General features: G+C 29.1%; 2 protein-coding genes across 7 annotated transcripts in view; one reads left to right on the top strand and one right to left on the bottom strand.

Moving 5' to 3' along the window:
* Positions 1-1,973: 1,973 nt before the first annotated feature.
* Positions 1,974-3,932, top strand: LOC119613445. The gene is made up of 2 exons (XM_037969462.1): positions 1,974-2,105; positions 2,167-3,932. Exons 1-2 carry the CDS (start codon positions 2,078-2,080, stop codon positions 3,537-3,539), a joined length of 1,401 nt encoding a protein of 466 aa, XP_037825390.1. The 5' UTR covers positions 1,974-2,077; the 3' UTR covers positions 3,540-3,932.
* Positions 3,933-4,927: 995 nt separating this feature from the next.
* Positions 4,928-20,303, bottom strand: part of LOC119613455 (synaptic vesicular amine transporter) — a 41,659-nt gene continuing 26,283 nt past the window's right edge. For 4 of the 6 annotated variants that reach the window (XM_037969487.1, XM_037969480.1, XM_037969494.1 and 1 more), the window contains 6 exons: positions 9,311-9,481; positions 9,100-9,238; positions 8,145-8,203; positions 7,704-8,072; positions 7,413-7,639; positions 6,830-7,350 (listed from right to left, as the gene is read on the bottom strand). In XM_037969487.1, the coding sequence (XP_037825415.1) occupies positions 6,934-7,350; positions 7,413-7,639; positions 7,704-8,072; positions 8,145-8,203; positions 9,100-9,238; positions 9,311-9,481 (1,382 nt within the window). In that variant the 3' untranslated portion in view covers positions 6,830-6,933. Of the gene's footprint in view, positions 5,279-6,829; positions 7,351-7,412; positions 7,640-7,703; positions 8,073-8,144; positions 8,204-9,099; positions 9,239-9,310; positions 9,482-20,303 lie in introns of those variants that run through there. The other 2 variants (XM_037969511.1, XM_037969503.1) reach the window with 2 other exon arrangements.

Genomic DNA, 20,303 nt, shown 5'->3' on the forward strand with positions numbered 1-20,303 from the left:
GTAAGAACAAACTTTGTTTTACATTAAGTTCTGAATTGGAACTTGAAAAGTGTAGTCTATGGTCCTTCCAGTCGATGACAATAAATCTAAAGGTTTTCAGCAAAATTTTTATAAAGTTTCTAGAAGAACTTTTTCTTAAATATTTCAAAATCTTTTTAATAAAAATGGTCCTTCAAGCCAAAGTTTTAGCATTTTAAATCATGAATAAATTATTCTTCAGAGAATTTAAAGTAAAAGAGCAGAAAACTTTTGAATTGAAACCAAAAATGGTCCATTCAGTAAAACGATCTAGAGTTCCTCAGAGAACTTTTCCTTAAATTCTGTAATGAAAACGTTTCTTCAAGATGAAGTAATTGATTCAAATAAAGTAAATGGCTCAATATCCATCTTCAGAGAACCATTTCTGATATTCTACAAGACTTTTTGTAATTAAAACGTTTCTACAAGATGAACTAAATGATTCGAATGTAAAATTTCGAATGATTCGAGTTCTTCTGAGAACTTTTTCTTTAATGTTTTAAGACTTTTTATAATGAAAATTATACTTCTAATGAAGTAAATGATTCGAAAAGAAGAGTCAAAAATTTCTTAAAGAAACGATTTTTTTTTTAAGTTTTCTAATCTTTTACTAAATACGGTCCTTCGAGCCGAACTAAATAGCAACTGAAATTCTTAAAGAAATTCTAAATTTTTATTTGAAATTATTGAACTTGAAAAAATTGTATGATTTCTCTCATAATCTATATGGTACTTCCAGCCGAAATTAAGACAAATAGAAAACTTGATAATATTGAGAAAATTCTTATGATTTCTCTCGAAATCTTTTTCTACAAATGGTCCTTCCAGCCGAAGTAACAGTAAATAAAAAATCTTGATAATTTCTTCCAAAATATATATGGGTTTTTAAGACAACTAGAAAATCTAGAACTTTACTTGATAATATTGAGAAAAATCTTGTTATTTCTCTCGAAATCTTTTTCTACAAATGGTCCTTCCAGCCGAAGTAACAGTAAATAGAAATTAAATTTAAAAAAATGTTCTGAACAAAGCTTGATGCCTTAAAATATAGAGAAAAATCTGGTGATTTCTCTCTTAACTCTCTCTTTAAATATGGTTCTTCCTGCCAAGGCAAACAAAATAAAGAAAATCTACATCTAATTAATAAATTTAAATTAAAATTATTTATTAAATAAATTTTTCTTGAATTTCAACAAGAAAATATTAAGAGCAATCTTGAGATTTCTCTTGAAATATCTTTTAAAAATATGGTCCTTCGAGCCGAAGTAAATAAATTCCATTTTTGGAAATAATTTAGTTAAAATTTCAAAAATCTTTTAATTTCTCTTAAAGAATTTGAAATTTTGATAAGAGAAGTTTTTAACATTAAAATTTGTATTTTTTTTAACAAAAATTTGCAGCCATTCAAATTTTTGCTTAAAAAATACTTAAAAATTCTTAAAGTAATTAATTTTTTTTAAACAATTTTCTTTTTAAAATTTATATAAATTTTATAGTTATATTAAGCACAATACATAATTATAAGTATATTTAAATAGTTTTTTATTTAATATTTAAATATTTTTTATTAATAATTTTTTTACTAAAACTACTTTATTCCCTTTTTTGTGTCAGATAACTTGTGCATTAAAGCAAATATTACATTATTATTTAACTAGATTTTTATTTTAATATATATTTTTGGCAAAAATTTTCTATAATAGTATATAATTAATAACAGTTATAAACAAAACAAAATTTAAACTTTAAAATATTGCTATTTTAAAAGTTATAATTATAGTTTAATTTATAAATTGATTTGTTAAAAGGAAAATTTTTACCAGGGTTTTTTTTCTCGATATAAAAAAACCCCTCGTGTCATCTTTGCTCCACTCAAATTTGTAACATGTTTCAATAAGTTTTTAAAATTTACATATTTACAAACCCTGTTATATTATTTGGGGAATTTTTTTTTTAAATTTCAAAACACAAAAGTCAATTTTATTATAATTTTTTAGTTAAAAATTTTACAATTTCCAAATTCTTTAACATTCTACAAAAATCTTTATAAAAATTTATTATGAATTTAAATCGTGCTAGAAATGTTTGTAAGTTTTTCTTATTTAAATAATTAACAAATAAAAATTTTAAAATATTTCTATTCTTCAGTCACTTTGGGAAATTTTCAATTGGCCTCAAATTGTATAACAAAACGCTCTAAGCCTAGTGATCCATTTGAAAGAGATCCCTTCAAAATTCAATCCTATAACTTTCGTTATGCCGATAGGCCCACATATCCTATAGCAGCTGTACCGCCCAGAGTTATCCAACAACCAGAGTCTTTAAATAAATGTCAAACCTATTTTTATAATCCTAATTTTCCGGTTTCAAAGAATTCTAACGGACCAACTAAAACTAGTTCAACTAATGTGGAAAGAGCCTTAAATTTAAGTAAATTTCAAGAATATCGTAGAAGAAAATTTCTACAAGAGCCAGCAGTGGGACTTAAAAGACCTAAAGAATATTCTAAAAACTATGAAAGCAAAATTCTGAATTTATATTATGGCGCGGACAAAGATATTCCCTTAACTTCATCTAAAACTTATAATTTGGCTTGTCCTACTACTAATTATAATATTCCCCCAAAAGCATCTCAAGCCTCGGTTAGAAATTGTTATAAATCGGATACTGTCAAACCCTCTACTTCTAACAGAGTTTATCAATCTTTAGCTTCTTCTAATGTTGCAAATGTTGCCAATAGTAGAAGCAGCATAAGTTCTGGTTATGAAATCAATATAAATATCAAAAATTTGGATCATAATTCCTTGCAAGATAGTGTTAATATCAAAATAGAAACCGATTCTATATATAGAAATTTAAATATACCTCAAACAAAAAACTCCCATAAATCCCTACAAAATAAAAGCCAATTGAATACATCGCAAAGTTTTGTTATAGACAAAAGATTGTCTAAATTCTCGGTAAAACCGGAAACTAAAACCGATTTAAAAATGTCATCTAATGAACGTGTTAAACAATTAACTTCTATTTATCAATCTAACTGCCAAATTCCTAAGAAATCGGTCAGCTCTCAAAAGAACAATAAATTAAATGAACGTTTACCCAGTTTAATACCCTTAAATACCAATAGCCCCCGTTCTCAGTGTAGTTCCTCAAATGGCCAAGTAAACTCTTTTCGTAAAGTTAAAGATAATTCGAAAGTCTACGATTGTAAAGCTAAATCCAAAAGCTCTAGTTGTAGTAATAATAATTTGTATAGCAGCAGTCCTTATATTACGATTAATAAGGGTTCAAAACTTTTAAATTCAAGCCCCTATGAGGTTAAATCTTCTTTATCGAAAAATTATAATTGCAAAAGACAATCTTCTCCTCTGGAGTCCTCCATACATACTCTGCACTCGGCTGCTAATAGATGTGATTTCAAGACCACGGCCCCCTTGAGAATGCGTAGTTCGATAAAATTACCTTTAAATGTGAACATCAATGTATTTGCCGATAAATTGAAATTAATGAAAATTTAAGTTTAACTACGATTTGACAAATGTTAAGACATAATTATGTTAGATAACTGGTCCATAGTAAATTTTAAAATCTAGTCAAAAGTTTAGTCTAAAATTGGACTAAATCTGCTCTTTAGTATATTCCATTGTCTGTGCTATAGTTTATTCTATAGTCTGGACTACAGTCTAGAATATAGTCTATAAAATAGACTATTCTAAAGTTTGGACTATAGTTTATCCTATAGTATGGACTATAGTATTTTCTATAGTCCTAACTATAGTCTAAACTGTAATCTATACTATACTTTGGACTGTTGTCTATTTTTCTTCAATATTTTGGACTAGAACAACAAGAGTAACAGCCTGACATATTTATGTCTTACAAATGTTAAGACATTATTATGTCAGTCCCTAAACTTTATTATAAATCTCAATCATGTTGTTAACAATTTTGAAATTTTTGAAAATATATTATTGATTTTTTTCTATATAAAATTTGTTAAATTTTCATTTCAATTTCAGATTTTTTAAAAAAATATTGACTCATCTCAATTCCAGTGGTTACATTGACAACAATTTTCCTTACTGGGAGTAGGAATTTTCAAATTTGAAAATCCCTTTAAAAGTTTTTTTTTTTTGATTTATAAAATTATAGATTTTATAAAAGTTTTATTCATATTTTAAGAAAATTTTCATAAAAAAATTTATTTTTTTTTATAAAAATTTTATTAAAGTTGAAGTAAAATTAAAAAAAAATTAATTTAAAAGTATAAAAATAAAAATATCGGAGTCAAATCACTCCGATTCCGCAGGAGCTAAAATAGATTCTAAATATGAAAAGTTTTAAATATATCATTTACTTTATTATGATAAATAATAGGGCATTCAAACGTTTAACCGTTATCGGTTATCTAATTACTATTATTCGATTAACTGTTCGAATAATTGGAAATTAACCGAATAAAAAAAATTTAAACTTTCATAGAGAAAATTTTCTGTTTTAAATAAAATAAAATTACGTTCACTAGAATTACGATTTATTTGATGTAATTTTTATAAAAAAAAAACATTAAAATTTTCTTTTAATATGAAAGGAAAATTTGTGAAAAAAAAAAAAACGATTAAAGTAAAAATTCGAATAATTGTAAACCCTAATTAATAATTTGTAAAAAATCGTTTTCGAATCCAATAAATAAATCGTTTATACTCTGTAAATGAGTTTAAACCTTTAAATTTTAAAATATTTTAAAACTTTTCATACAATTTAAAAAAAATTTTGTTAATCTTTAAAAAAAAACTAAAAATTTCTTTGGGAAGGGTTTTTAGTTAAGATTTTTATACATAGTTTTAATAACACCCGCTTGAACGAACTATATTTTTTTTTTAATATTTTTTTTTTTTTGTAAATTTTTGTGGTTTTTCTCTTTAAAACCATTTGCTTTTTTTTAATAAATATTGAAATATTTGTTTAAATTTCAACAAGTAATAAAATAAAATTAGAAAAAAAAACATCAAAAGCTTTTTAACCAAAAAAACAATAAATTTTTCATATGATATTTCTGATATTATTGGTTGAGTATTTTTTTTTTTGAGATTTTTTCTATATAGTTTTCTTTTATCGTAGAATCGTGCATTTTTTCGTTAGTTTTTTTTAGTGAGAATCGTTAGCCATTAGAGTGAGAGAGTTGTAATTATTCGTCATCGTCGTAATTTTGATATGTAACATAACGTACCGCTGGACGTTCGCCAATGATGAGGGACTGAAAAGATAATTTGAGAGATTAAATTTAGGAAGCTATTATATAGAACGAAAACGATGTAGAACTGGTCATACTAAGAATAGTACAGGTCATACCACAGTCAGGATTATAGTTTTTAGTTTGGACTATAGACAAGTCTATAGTATGGACTATAGACAAGTCTATAGTCTGGACTACAGACAAGTCTATAGTCTGGACTATAGAAAAGTCTATAGTCTGGACTATAGACAAGTTTATAGTCTGGACTATAGACTATAGATATGTCTATAGTCTGGGCTATAGATAATTCTATAGTCTGGAGAATAGATAAGACTATAGTCTAGTCGATAGTCTGGACTGTAGTTTAGCCTATAATCTGTACTATAATCTACTCTACAGTTGGTCGATAGTCTAGTCTACAGTTTGAACTATAGTTTAGTCTATAGCCTGTACTATATTCTAGTCTATAGCATGTACTATAGTCTTGTCTATAGTCTGAACTATAGTCTAGTCTATAGTCTGAACTATAATTTAGTCTATAGTCAAGACTACAATCTAGACTATTCTAGTCTATAGTCTGGACAATAGCCTAGTTTATAGTCTGGACTATTGTCTATGCTATAGTCTGGACTATGATCTAGTCTAAAGTATGGACTACAATCTAGTCTATAGTCTAGTCTAAAGAATAGTGTAGTTTATAGTCTAGACTATTGTCTAGTTTATAGTCTGAACTATAGTCCAGTTCATAGTCTGACTATAATTAAGTTTATAATATGAGCTGTCTGAACTATAGTCCAGTCTATAATCTGAACTATAATTTAGTCTATAGTCAAGACCACGATCTAGTCTATTCCAGTCTATAGCATGGATAGTAGTCTAGTTTATAGTCTGGACTATTGTGTAGTCTATAGTCTGGACTACAATCTAATCTACAGTCTGCACAATAGTCTAGTTTATAGTCTAGACTATTGTCTAGTCTATAGTCTGAACTATAGTCCAGTTCATAGTCTGGACTATAATTAAGTTTATAATATGGTCTGTAGTTTATTCCATATTCTGGTCTATAGTATGAAATATAATCTAGTCTATAGTCTGGATTACAATCTTGTCTATAGTTTAGTCTATAGTCTGGTTTATAGTCTGGTCTATAGTTAATTATTACATTCGTTACATTCTCCATTATCTTTAATATTTTACAACAAAAATCAAACAAAAAAGTTTTTAAAATTTTATAAACAGACACATTTTTAAAACTATTTATTAATAAAATAAAAAAAATATAATTTTATAAAAAAACTAAATTTACAAAATTAAAAAAGTGCCAAAAATACTACTAAATATTAAACTTAAAATTAAAATTCTCAAATAAAAATTAAATATAAATAGAATATTTTAATGAATTTTAAAATATTTTTTCCAAAATTTCATTACAAAATTAATTTAAAATTATATAAAAATTGAAAAGAAAAATCTCATATATAAAAAAATACAATCTTTAAGAATTAGGTGTTTAAAAAATTTTCACAAAATAAAGCAACAATTTAAATGTTTTTTTATAACATTTAAATTAAAAACAAAATTTTACTTAATAAAACTAAAGAAATTACTTTAAATTTACAAAATTAAACAACTTAAAGAAAATTATGAAAAAAAATACAAAATTATAATAAAAATTTTTAAAGCCTTTCACTTTCATAAGCAGTATTTACAAGGCCATCTTGTAAAATGGCAGGACTGGTTGCTTGTACAGCCGTTACATCATCTACACTACCAACCTTCTTTTCCTCACGTGTCGGGGGATTCTTAAGCAGTGTCAGCAGCGGAGCATACAGGAAACACAATATAGCAATACCGAATAACATCCATTCAAAACCAATCGTTTTTACCAGAGTACCACTTAGGGCAGGACCAACGGCAAAGCCCATACAGAAAGCCACATCACCAAGAGCATAAACACTTCCGTAAACTGCCGAATGACGTATATCCACTAAATAACCTAATTCGGGCATCATAGAAGAATCCACCATACCAATGGCAAAGCCAAGACCAGCATTGGGTATAATCAAATGGGTAATGGAAGTAGCCATGGGAATCTGTAATGGTAAAAAATATGATTTAATTTGGAAATTTGTATTAATATCGGGAGACTACCTACCATTATCAAACAACCTCCTATAATTACCAAACCTAAACAGGCGGCAAACCATCTGCCTATCTTATGGCCTAAAGGACCAAATAGATTGGTACCCACTAGATAACTTATAGAGGCCGGTAGAAAGGCCACACCTTGTTCCCAACGGCTAGAGCCCATGTTATCAACCATCCATAAAGGTAATGAAGGTTCCAGCATAGCAATACCCATATTGGCAAAAGTAATAGAACCTTAAATAGGGGAAACAATAATTAATAAATCATACAAAATTATCAATTATAATAAAAAACCCACCAGCTGCTATCAATATATAAGGATCCGATATCAAGGCCTTTAGAGTGGGAGGTTCTGTCTCGGCTTTCTGTATCGAAGGTTGTAGCATAAACAATTGTAGCAGACCATCTCCCAGAGCCAATACCGAAAGTACTAAAAATGGTGCCGATTTTCCAATAAACTCATACATTATACCACCAAACGGAGGACCTATTAAAACACCCAGAGCTAAACCACCCAAGGCTATACCCATAGCATTGCCACGTTCTTTATCATCAGTATAACGATCGGCTAACATACCCATGCCGGAGACAGAACTGCAAGACGAACCAATACCTTGTAAAGCACGAGCAATGAAGAGCACCAAATAAGAGCGGCCAAAAGCGAAGACTAAAAAGGGAGAAAGGTAAGTGTTTCAGAAAGAGAATTTAGGGGTTTCTATATATATCCGGAGAGACTTACTTATTGTGGATACAAACATAATAACGAAACCGGCAAACATGGGAATACTGTAACCAATTCTGAAGAAGAGAAAAGAGAGTTACATTATTAATAAAGTGTGTCAAATGATTATAGTTTATAGGTCGAACTATAAGTCTAGTCTATTCTAAAGTCTGGACTATAGTTTAGCTTAAGGTCTTATCTATAGTCTAGTCTATAGACTGGAATTAAACTAGTTTATTGTCTAGCCTATAGTCTGGATTATAGACTAGTCTAAAGTCTGGACTATATTCCAGTCTATAGTCTGGACGAAAGTTTAGTCTATAGTTTGGACTATAGTCTAGTCTATAGTCTGGAATATAGTCTAGTATATTCTAAAGTCTAGACTATAGTTAAGCCTAAGGTCTGAGCTATAGTCCAGTCTAAAGTCTAGTCTATAGACTGGAATTAAACTAGATTATTGTCTAGTCTATAGTCTGGACTATTGTCTAGTTCATAATCTGGACTATAGTCTAGTTTATAATCTAGACTATAGTCTAGTCTATAGTCTGGACTATAGTCTAATCTATAGTCTGGATTGTAATCTAGTCTAAAGTCTGGACTATGTTCTAGTCTATAGTCTGGACTAAAGTCTAGTCTATAGTATGGACTTTATTGTAGTCTACAGTCTGGACTATAGTCTAGTCTATAATCTGGTCTATAGTCTAGTCTATAATCTGGTCTATAGTCTAGTCTATATTCTGGACTATAGTCTAGTCTATAGTCTGGTCTATAGTCTAGTCTAAAGTCTGGACTATAGTCTAGTCTATGGTCAGGACTATAGTCTAGTCTATGGTCAGGACTATAGTGTAGTCTACAGTCTGGACTGTAGTATAGTCTGAACTCTAATCTAGTCTAAAATCTTCTTAAAAGTTGTTACTTCAAGATTTTGTCATCTTGATTAAATAAGTTTTGAGTTTCTTTTTCGTACGCTCACCTGTGTGTTAATGGCCCGACAATTGGATTAACCAATAACTGCACAAATGCCTTGGAGGCAAACAGTAGACCTACTTCCACCGTTTCTCCCACCAATTCCTGATGTCTTTCCTCCAGTTCACGATAAAATGTTTCATTTTCTAAATTTGATTAAAAAATCCATTTAAAAATACTTCTCGTTTTATTTTCCATTAATTGTCTATTAAACTTACCCTCTGGACTAAGTGTTGATACATCGTAAGTGGGTATGGCTTCACCATCTTTTAGGCAGGGACATTGGGTGGGTGGCGGTGGTGTGTGTATGGTTAAAGGAGTTCGTGGAAAACTATCCAAGGGTGCGTCTGGGTGGCGTATATCATAAAGGAACTCAGGTATAATAGGAACTGTAAAAAAGGGAAATAAAAATTTTGCATAAATAAAAGTTAGAGTAATTAAGTTGTTTGTTATAAAAAAAGCTTTAACAAAATAATTTTGTGCAGCAATTATGTGGTACAAAAGGGCCAATTTTGTTTGTAAAAGTGTTGAGTCTTTCTCCATTACTTTAAAATTGTTTAAAGTGTGTGTTCCCTTAAAAGTGTCACACATAATTGTAGTACAAGTTGGAAAGTCTGTTGTTGGTTTGAAACAGCTTTATTTTCATTTAATAGAGAGTAAATTGCATTAGGAAACTTGTTGAGGTTTGGGTTTTTTCACAAAATTTTTTTCCTATTTTAATTACTTTTTGTTTTAAACAAAATATGTGTTCTTTAACAAGGAGCAGAGATCTATTACTCTGTTTTTCTTTTTGCAGACAAATTTGTTTAGCTGTTGGTTAAAATAGTTGAGATCAAAATGTTAGCAGTAGATTGTGTTAGAAAGGTTATCAAGAGCTTTAATGTGAATAGTGTAAGAGCAAACACAAAACAGATATCGGTACAGGCTCTCTTAATGCTTAAGTGTCTGTTCAAAATAAAGTGTTTATTCGTTATAAAACAATTACTAAAAATATTAATTGACTAGACTTAATTGTTTCAATAATTTTTACTTCCTCTTAGTGTTATTTTACCCTTTAATATTTCACTTGATATACACAACCCTTTACCCTTTCTCACCCGTACATGTTGCATGTTGCAAGGTTGTTGTTTTTTTGTCTTTCTCTATCGCTTCATTCATATTTACCTACTTCACATAGTTGAAGTTTATCATGTTTTTACATTGTTGTAAATTCAATTTTATAGTCTAAAGTTTTAAAAATTTATTTCGCTCCGGTACTTCTAGGCCATAAAGTGCTAAACACTTGATAATTGCTTTGGCATAATATTGTGGCCATATTTAGACACAACAAACATTTATGTACATACATATCCTTTGGGCTGTTTGCGTGTCGGATATGGTAGTAAGTTTATTTATAATGGCTGCCAGTCTGCCTATGTTGGGTAATTCTCTAAGCAGTAATTATTTTCATTATTTAAATGGAGGGGGGTAATTTTTTGTTCAAATATACAACCGACATACATTTATATTGAAAAGTATTTTAGTGGGTTTATAATTTTTTTCGAAAATTTAAAGTAATTTTTCTAACAAAATGTTGTTTTTGTTATTAAACTGGGTTTACAATTTAAGATTTGTTTCGATATAATAATACTTAACCTATTGTATAACTATATTGAGCTAGTAGATTAGAATATATTCTAGTCTTTAGTCTAGTCTAAGGTCTAATCTATAGTCTAGTCTATAGTCTAGTCTATAGTCTAGTCTATAGTCTAGTCTATAGTCTAGTCTATAGTCTAGTCTATAGAGTCTATAGTCTAGTCTATAGTCTAGTCTATAGTCTAGTCTATAGTCTAGTCTATAGTCTAGTCTATAGTCTAGTCTATAGTCTAGTCTATAGTCTAGTCTATAGTCTAGTCTATAGTCTAGTCTATAGTCTAGTCTAGTCTATAGTCTAGTCTATAGTCTAGTCTATAGTCTAGTCTATAGTCTAGTCTATAGTCTAGTCTATAGTAGTCTATAGTCTAGTCTATAGTCTAGTCTATAGTCTAGTCTATAGTCTAGTCTATAGTCTAGTCTATAGTCTAGTCTATAGTCTAGTCTATAGTCTAGTCTATAGTCTAGTCTATAGTCTAGTCTATAGTCTAGTCTATAGTCTAGTCTATAGTCTAGTCTATAGTCTAGTCTATAGTCTAGTCTAGTCTATAGTCTAGTCTATAGTCTAGTCTATAGTCTAGTCTATAGTCTAGTCTATAGTCTAGTCTATAGTCTAGTCTATAGTCTAGTCTATAGTCTAGTCTATAGTCTAGTCTATAGTCTAGTCTATAGTCTAGTCTATAGTCTAGTCTATAGTCTAGTCTATAGTCTAGTCTATTAGTCTAGTCCTATAGTCTAGTCTATAGTCTAGTCTAATAGTCTAGTCTATAGTCCTAGTCTATAGTCAGTCTATAGTCTAGTCTATAGTCCTAGTCTATAGTCTAGTCTATAGTCTCAGTCTATAGTCTAGTCATAAGTCTAGTCTATAGTCCTAGTCTATAGTCCTAGTCTATAGTCTAGTCTATAGTCCTAGTCTATAAGTCTAGTCTATAGTCTAGTCCTATAGTCTAGTCAGTTAGATCCTAGTCTAATAGTCTAGTCTAGAGTCTAGTCTATAGTCCTAGTCTATAGTCTAGTCTATAGTCTAGTCCTATAGTCTATCTTATAGTCTAGTCTATAGTCCTATTCTATAGTCTAGTCTATAGTCTAAGTCTTAAGTCTCCTATAGTCCTAGTCTATAGTCTAGTCCTATAGTCTAGTCCTATAGTCTAGGTCTATAGTCTAGTCTATAGTCTAGTCTATAGTCTAGTCTATAGGTCCTAGTCCTAATAGTCTAGTCTATAGTATAGTCTACAGTATAGTCTATAGAATATAGTCTAGTCCTATAGTCTAGTCTATAGTCTAGTCTATAGTCTAGTCTATAGTCTAGTCTATAGTCTAGTCTATAGTCTAGTCTATAGTCTAGTCTATAGTCTAGTCTATAGTCTAGTCTATAGTCTAGTCTATAGTCTAGTCTATAGTCTAGTCTATAGTCTAGTCTATAGTCTAGTCTATAGTCTAGTCTATAGTCTAGTCTATAGTCTAGTCTATAGTCTAGTCTATAGTCTAGTCTATAGTCTAGTCTATAGTCTAGTGTATAGTCTAGCCTATAGTCTAGTCTATAGTCTACAGACTGGACCTTTGAGTCTACTCCATAGTTTGGTCTATAGTTTAGTAAACAAAAAAATAGTCAGTCTCTCGATAACTATTGAAACTATTATAGTCAAGAGAACTTGTTCTTTGAAAGCATGGTGCAAAGGGTGCACTTTTGCAGGTCTTTATATATTAAAATTTGAACCCATTAATTTCTCTGATTATACCATTTGCACATAATATTCTTAACATTATAAACAAATTTTAAATTGATAGCATTTTCATCAAACTTTATGTGTTTATTTATTAACCCCCTTATTCACAAACAACATTTTTATTTTATAAAAGGTTTATAAAACAAATTTTCCATACAAAATCTAATTTATAAACTGTTTATAAAATAAAAATTTTGTTTGTGAATAAGGGGGTAAATCGTTACACATTTGTTAAAATTACAGTTATTAGGTTAAAGAGAAATGCGCTCATCATTAAGACAAACAACTGCAGAAAAAACTATAAAGAAAACTCCATTAAAATCTTAGAAAACCATAAAGAAAACAACTCGTTTATTTCCATGTTCCTGAAAACCACGTGCTGGCAAACAAAATAAAGTTTTTCCGCGAAAACATTCAAAGACAAAATTTCGCGTGTCAAAGACACTTCTAGCCGCAACTAACAAAACTTGTATCAGTTTTTTTTTATATTTTTCTTTAGGGATTGATTAATTTTGGTCGCCAAGAGAACAAGAACATTGTTTGCTATTTAATATGTTATTAAGCGGAAAAAACTGTAGTAAATCTAGAAAATAGTTAATATTTGAAACATTAAGAAATAGGAAATACAACTTGCCACATCTTACAGTAATTTCGCCAGCCAGAAAATGACGTGTTTATAGGGGATTCTCATGTGAAAACGAAAAGTGATTTAAGTGATTAAATTGACATTAAATTATGTTAGATTAATGAGAATGTGTGTATTAAGTTTTTAATTTATTACTATTAAAAGTAATATGAAAAATTCGACTATTTGGGAATCCGCCAGTCGTCCGCTATTTGTGCGCACTGTATGGCTAGAGGGCTCTGAGTTAAGACGTGGTTTGCAAAGACATTTTCTATTGGATTATGACACTAAAAGGCCTTTGGAAAGACTTAATTCGGCCATAAATCCCTTGCAGCAAAAACGTAAAGGTTTGTTTTAGAACAAAAATTTATAGAACATTTTTTTATATAATTTTCTTTAATATAGACTCTTTAAAACGTTCCATTTCCTTTGAGCTAAATGATTTCAACGATTTGGAGGATTTTCACAACAACGATCCAGATAGTTTTCTTATAGGCTCGGCCAAAGTAAAACTGCACGAACCCTCTAAACTAGCAGCGGATAAAAAGTCTAAATTACTTAAATCCCGCCGATCATCATTATACAAACGCAAGTTTCAAAGTTATGATAGTTATCACACCTGTTCCTCCAAAGCTAATAGTCGAAGACCCTCAGATATTTCGGAATTGTTTTCACGCAAAAACTCTTTACAACATCCACAAATAGCCGAAACAGCTGATGAACTTTTGGCCGAAAGGGTATTACATTGGTTGGATTTGGCTGGTAAAGAAGAATTTCTGAAAAATCTGTCTGAATTAAAGGAAATGGAGGTGAAATTAAGTAAAGCCTCTAAACTAAGGCAAGATGCCATTAAGAGATATAATTCCAAATCCCAAAATTCGCAAAGACCTAAGCCCCCTAAAAACAAAGCAGGACAAAGGGCTGCCACCGCTAATGCTCAACTAAGTAATCAAAGGAATTGTAAAACCTCGGAGGCCGTCAAACATATAACCATTATATTCAATAAAGAAGGTCAACCCATACGTTTGAATAGGCCCGCTAAAAATATAGATCTTTGTGCCTTAGCCAACAGTCCCAGCACGACCCGTAGGCTAGCCGGCTCTCTCGCCTCCGCACGTTTATATAAAAGTGCTGAAAATCCTCGCTGTTTAAATGTACCCAAAACACAATATACAAAATCTAAGAATATTAACGAATCTACATCTGCTCGTCGCCGTTTGGATACCGTGGCCGATTTAACAAATTCCACTTTACAGAAACGTTTGCATGAGAATCCCATGCAGGGTACTTACAATAATTTACACGATTCCAAGAAACAGCTGCATATTTTTATGCCCACTTTACCGAAAAAGAGTTTGCAGAGAAATGCCGTCTATGCTGGCGATGATGGCATTAGTGAATTGAGTCATAATTTTAGTGAATTATGTAGAATATAAAGAAATTATTTAAATTAAATTGAAAGGCACTTAAACAGATTAATCCCATAGGCTTTACATCAAATGGGGTAATTGCATTTTGCTAATAGATATTAGGGGTGGTCAGTTTTTAGTGGTATAAAAATGGATTATGGAATAGTACGGACTATAGAAGTAAAGAATATACCAGACTATAGTATTTAGAATAGAAAATATAAAATAGACTATAATCTCCACTATAGAATAGACTATAGTCTGGACTATAGAATAGACTATAGTCTGTACTATAGAATAGACTATAGTCTGTACTATAGAATAGACTATAGTCTGGACTATAGAATAGACTATAGTCTGGACTATAGAATAGACTATAGTCTGGACTATAGAATAGACTATAGTCTGGACTATAGAATAGACTATAGTCTGGACTATAGAATAGACTATAGTCTGGACTATAGAATAGACTATAGTCTGGACTATAGAATAGGCTATAGTCTTGACTATAGAATAGGCTATAGTCTGGACTATAGAATAGGCTATAGTCTGGACTATAGAATAGGCTATAGTCTGGACTATAGACCGGACTATAGTCTGGACTACAGATCGGACTATAGAATACAATATATAATATCGTTGAATAGACTGTAGTTGAGTGTTTAGATCAGACAACATAGAAACCACCCTAATATAATCCCGCATATTATTAGTATTCTAAATTAATTTCAACTTTAGTTCTAATCAAATTTGCTTACCAACAACATGGCTCTTTTTGGAAATCCTAAAAATTTACCCGAATCCTTTGGTTTACTTATGTTAAGTCTCAGTCTAGCGGGTTTATTTCCTTATTATTTTGATACTACTCGTAATACATTTAAAATTTCGCGTAAATTTTTCACCTTAACCGTGTTACATGCCGCCATGTATACTTTTGTTAATGTAACTTCTCTCATCGAAAATTGGAAGGACTTCGCTCAACCCATGATTGGTCATTCGTCGCTAACAGCATTTGGTAATTTGGTCCTACGTTTATTTGCCATGATAATAACATTTTTAATATTGGCTCCTTTACTGGTGGGTAGTCGCTATTTTGTATCATCTCTTAACATCTATGTGAGAATTATTGAGGGATATATTGAACTGGGCATTGATGTCAGGTGTATTTATAGACGTATCTATATATTGTCATTTGTTGTGTTGATCGGTACAGCTGCTATTTTGATATTTACTGCTTGGCATTCTATATATTTTTATAAATTGATCACCTATCACCCACCCGCTTGGAAATATTATCTAATGGCCTTTTTGGCCAATTTTTATAAAGTATTATTTATGTTTTATGGCAATATTCAGCTTTATTCGATTAATTTAATAACGAAACAATTAAATCATTTTATGGAGAATTTATTGCAGATATATCGGGAGGATTATCAGAGAAAGAGATTAAGGAGACATGTTTTGAGGAAGAACCTTGAAAAGAAGTATTAATTTTAACCTAATGGCCTAGTATTTGGTTCAATTCTAAGAAAAGCTTGGAGATGTACTCATACATTTGACATTTATTTTCTTATCCTTAATAAAAATATAAAAAATAATAAATATAAAATAAAAAAACATTATAATTAATAATTTTTTATTAAAATCTTAAATTTTAAAAAAACACCTCCTTCCTTTCCTCCCTTTTCCATTTACACAGTATTAATACATTTATCCAACTCTGCTAATGTCTCAATATTTTTGCATTTATTTACATACCTACTTCTAATATAATGTTAATAAAACAACAACATCAACAATACCAACAACAACACTAGCAAATGACAATTACTATTCCTTCTACTTACTCCCATTCTTCTTTAGTTTTCTAGAAATTCTTAAAGCGGCCGGTTGTTAAGAGATTAATTGTCGTTTTAAAATTAATCTAACGCGTTAATTAATCGTTTTCTTAAAAATATTTTTGCATTTATTTGTTATTTAAAAAGAGCTTAATAGTTTTATATAAAAAAATTTATGAAAAGTGTTAAATTCATACAAGAAAAAAGTGTTTAAAAGTTAGCAAAAAATTGCCAAAAAAAATATGTAATACAAGAAATGTAAGAAAAAAATGTAGTTTTGGCGGCAGGTTGTTGTGTTGTTATTGCTTTTGTTTATATTTGCCTATAAGCAACAACAAGAAAAAAATGAGTGCAAATCAAGTGAGAGAGTGCAAGTGGGAGAATATAATATATGTATGTAGAAGTGCATTAGCATGTTGTTGTTATTTTTGTTAAACACCCCTTTCGCTAATAAATAATGTGGAGTGGGTTAGTTAATAAATATGTTATTGAAATTAGTGTTTACAGCAGGGTTGGAAAATGTAGTGTTATTGTAAATTTGCAGTATTAGCTGTATTTTTCATTTTTAAATAAAAAATTATTCTAATAAAAGTTTAATTAAAATATATGATAAAAATCTTGAAATTAAAAATAAAAAAATATAAAAAAATATAAAAATAAATAAAATTCAATTCATTTAAATTAAAAAGAAATAAAAATGTGTTTAAAAAAGTGATGAGTTAAAAAAATTCAAATTATTTAAATTAAAAAAAATAATTAAATAAAAATGTGTTTAAAAAAGATGTGCGCTAAAGGGATTTCAACAATAAAAGGTGAGTGTTTTTGTCTGAATAACTATAAGTATTTATTTAATTATTAACTAAAACAAAACTAAACATAGGAATTTAAATCTTCAATGGTCTCAAAAGTCTCAAATTTTTAAGGTTAAAATAGGACTCTTCGCTAAATTTCCCTGAAGTATGTTTCAACTTTATTCTATTTCAGTTCTAGTTCAGTTCTAGTCCATTTCTATTTCAGTTCTAGTTCAGTTCTAGTTCAGTTCTAGTTCAGTTCTAGTTCAGTTCTAGTTCAGTTCTAGTTCAGTTCTAGTTCAGTTCTAGTTCAGTTCTAGTTCAGTTCTAGTTCAGTTCTAGTTCAGTTCTAGTTCTAGTTCAGTTCTAGTTCAGTTCTAGTTCAGTTCTAGTTCAGTTCTAGTTCAGTTAGTTCAGTTCTACTTCAGTTCTAGTTTAGTTCTAGTTCAGTTCTAGTTCAGTTCTACTTCATTTCTAGTTCAGTTATAGTTCAGTTATAGTTCAGTTATAGTTCAGTTATAGTTCTAGTTCTAGTTCAGTTCTAGTTATGATCTAGTTAAGTTTTAGTCCAGTCTAGTTCAATTCTTCATCACTTCTAGATAATGCGAATTTCACTTAAAATTTTATTGTTCAATAAAAATAAGATTTTTGGTAAAAATTCGAATTTACACAAAATATTAGATGTTTTCAAAAAAATTTTGGAAATTCGATTTTTACAAAAAGGGTCTATTTTTGAATATTATAATTTCTTACAAAAAAACATTAAATTTTTACTAAAATAAAATTTTTATTAAAAATTTAAATTTTCACTAAAAACCTAAAATCAAATCTAGTATTCTTTAAAAATTTTTATTTTGATGAGAAATTAAAATTTTAATTTTGAAGAAAAGTGTTTAAATATGTTTATTTGTAATGTAAATTTTATATGTTTTTCAAGTGCAGTTTGTTTAAAACTTTCCATTGTGCCGACGTAAATGATATAATCTGTCTGTATTATTAACAGTAGTTTTCAGAATTAATTTTTTAATACACTAATCAGTTCATCACTTTAACCTTTGAGCTTTTCCCATAAGAATCAACCAGAATTAATAGCAGCAAATATTAAAAAAATGTGTTTTTAATATAAATATTTCAATAGCAATAGATTCAGTCCTTATTTACTCAACCTGAAACGTGGCCATGACTTTCTTTGCAAATCCGCGCAATTTAGTAGAAGCCTTTGGTTTGGTCATACAGCTATTTCGTTTTACTGGTTTATTTCCATTTCATTTTTGTGCTGCTAAAAATCAGTTTCAACTATCTTGGAAGCTGCTGGTAATAACCGTTTTTCATTTGATCATGTATGCCTATGTAAATATAACCTCTTTGCTGGAGAATTGGCATGACTATTCACAGCCCATGATTGGTCATTCATCGCTGACTGCGATAGCTAATTTGATCTTACGTTTACTGGATATATTTCTAACGTTTTGTATATTCATACCACCTTTGTTGGGTAATCGACTGCATATGGGTTCTTTAAATCTTTATATGAAGGTGTTAGATGAATTGGTGCTAATGGATATCGATGTATCGTGTATTTATCAAAGAGTTTATTATTTAAGTTTTGCATTTTTGTTTGTGTGGCTGTTGTCTATGGGTGTATCGGCTTGGCATTCTATTTACTTTTTCGAACTTATAACCGAAAGACCTCCCGAGTTGAAGTATTATTTGGTGGTAACTTTATCGAATTTTTATAAATTTCTATTTATGTTCTATGGTAATGCACAATTTTTTGCAATTTTTATGATTTCTAAACAGCTTAATTGTTATTTGGAGGAATTGGTTCGACAGTATCGAGAAAAGTTTGAAATCAGGCAGAGTGGTTTGAAAAGGGAGTTGGAGGGGAAGGGAGTTTATAAGTAAAGATACATAAAATTTGTAGTTTTTAAGGTTTAAGGCGAAAGGTTATTGTTTAATAAAGAAGAATATTAAGAAGAATAAAGTGGTTTTAATATTATCTTTGTATGTCATATGTGGCGTATGAGTAATATTTAATAAGATTTCCCAGCATATGGGGCGTATGAATGTTGTTTAATTTTGCATATTTAATATAAATTATACGTCTTTTTATAATTTTTTTTTTTCGAATTCACGAAATGTTTTAAAAATATTTATTTGTATCTTTCTTTTTTATTTGAAATTTAAAAGTTTTTGCTTTAATATGCAATAAAAAGTGTAAAAATATTTCACCTTGAAAGTTTGTTGATTTCTTTTGTTTTTTTACTGAAATTAATAACAAATTAAGACTAACACATGTATATAAACTATTTAATGAGTATTGAATGTTTATTACTCATTCATACACATGTAAAATTTTTTACGTCATTTGGCAAAATATTGCGTATTAATAAGCAAACATTAAAGACGTAATAGTTTTACGTCAAAGGTTTAATGATGTTCAAACACTTGCTAATTCTAAACAATGATTAGGGGCACCTTTGATAGGTTGGTTTTGATAAGGATTTTTTAATGCTTAAATATATTTCAATTAATTTCATCCTAAAGAGTTTAAATTTTATCCACTGCTAGTGTAAACCTATTTTACCATACCAATTACATTGAAAACTAATACCTGTCACTGCAATCTCAATAACTTTTAATAAAAACTTTTTAATGTCAATTTTAAATATTTGATTTGATTTATTTAAGTTTAAAAAGTTTTTAAAAAAAGCTATACAAAATGCTATTAACAAACATTAAATGCTATAGCAAAGAAAATCACAACAAGCAATACTATAAAGTTCATGTCTTGATAACATTAAATTTCTATTTAATAGTTTTATATGCACATAGTAAACAATTAAATATACAAATACACAATTACATATACTATTCGCAAAAACATTTGCATATGTAAAATAAAATATTCATATATAATATATTTATACTAAAATTATTTAAATAACATGTCCTTTTGATTTGTACTGAAATATAATCTTATGAGTTTTAAATACGTAAAAATATCTGAAACAATACCAAGCCGTCAAATAGTAAATATAATTGACATGCAAATGTTGACAGAAGTATTCACCCTGAAATAGTTGCTTGACATTTGTTGATTTTATTTTTCTTGTTTTTTTTTTGGTTTGTTGTTGTGCCTTTAGATACTTAAAATACTATGCAAAAATACTAGAAAAAAATGAGTCA

This window comes from Lucilia sericata, unplaced genomic scaffold, assembly GCF_015586225.1.
Source record: "Lucilia sericata isolate MDLA Ls3-8-SP2 unplaced genomic scaffold, ASM1558622v1 Contig000039F_arrow, whole genome shotgun sequence".
In the NCBI taxonomy this organism is placed as follows: domain Eukaryota; kingdom Metazoa; phylum Arthropoda; class Insecta; order Diptera; family Calliphoridae; genus Lucilia; species Lucilia sericata.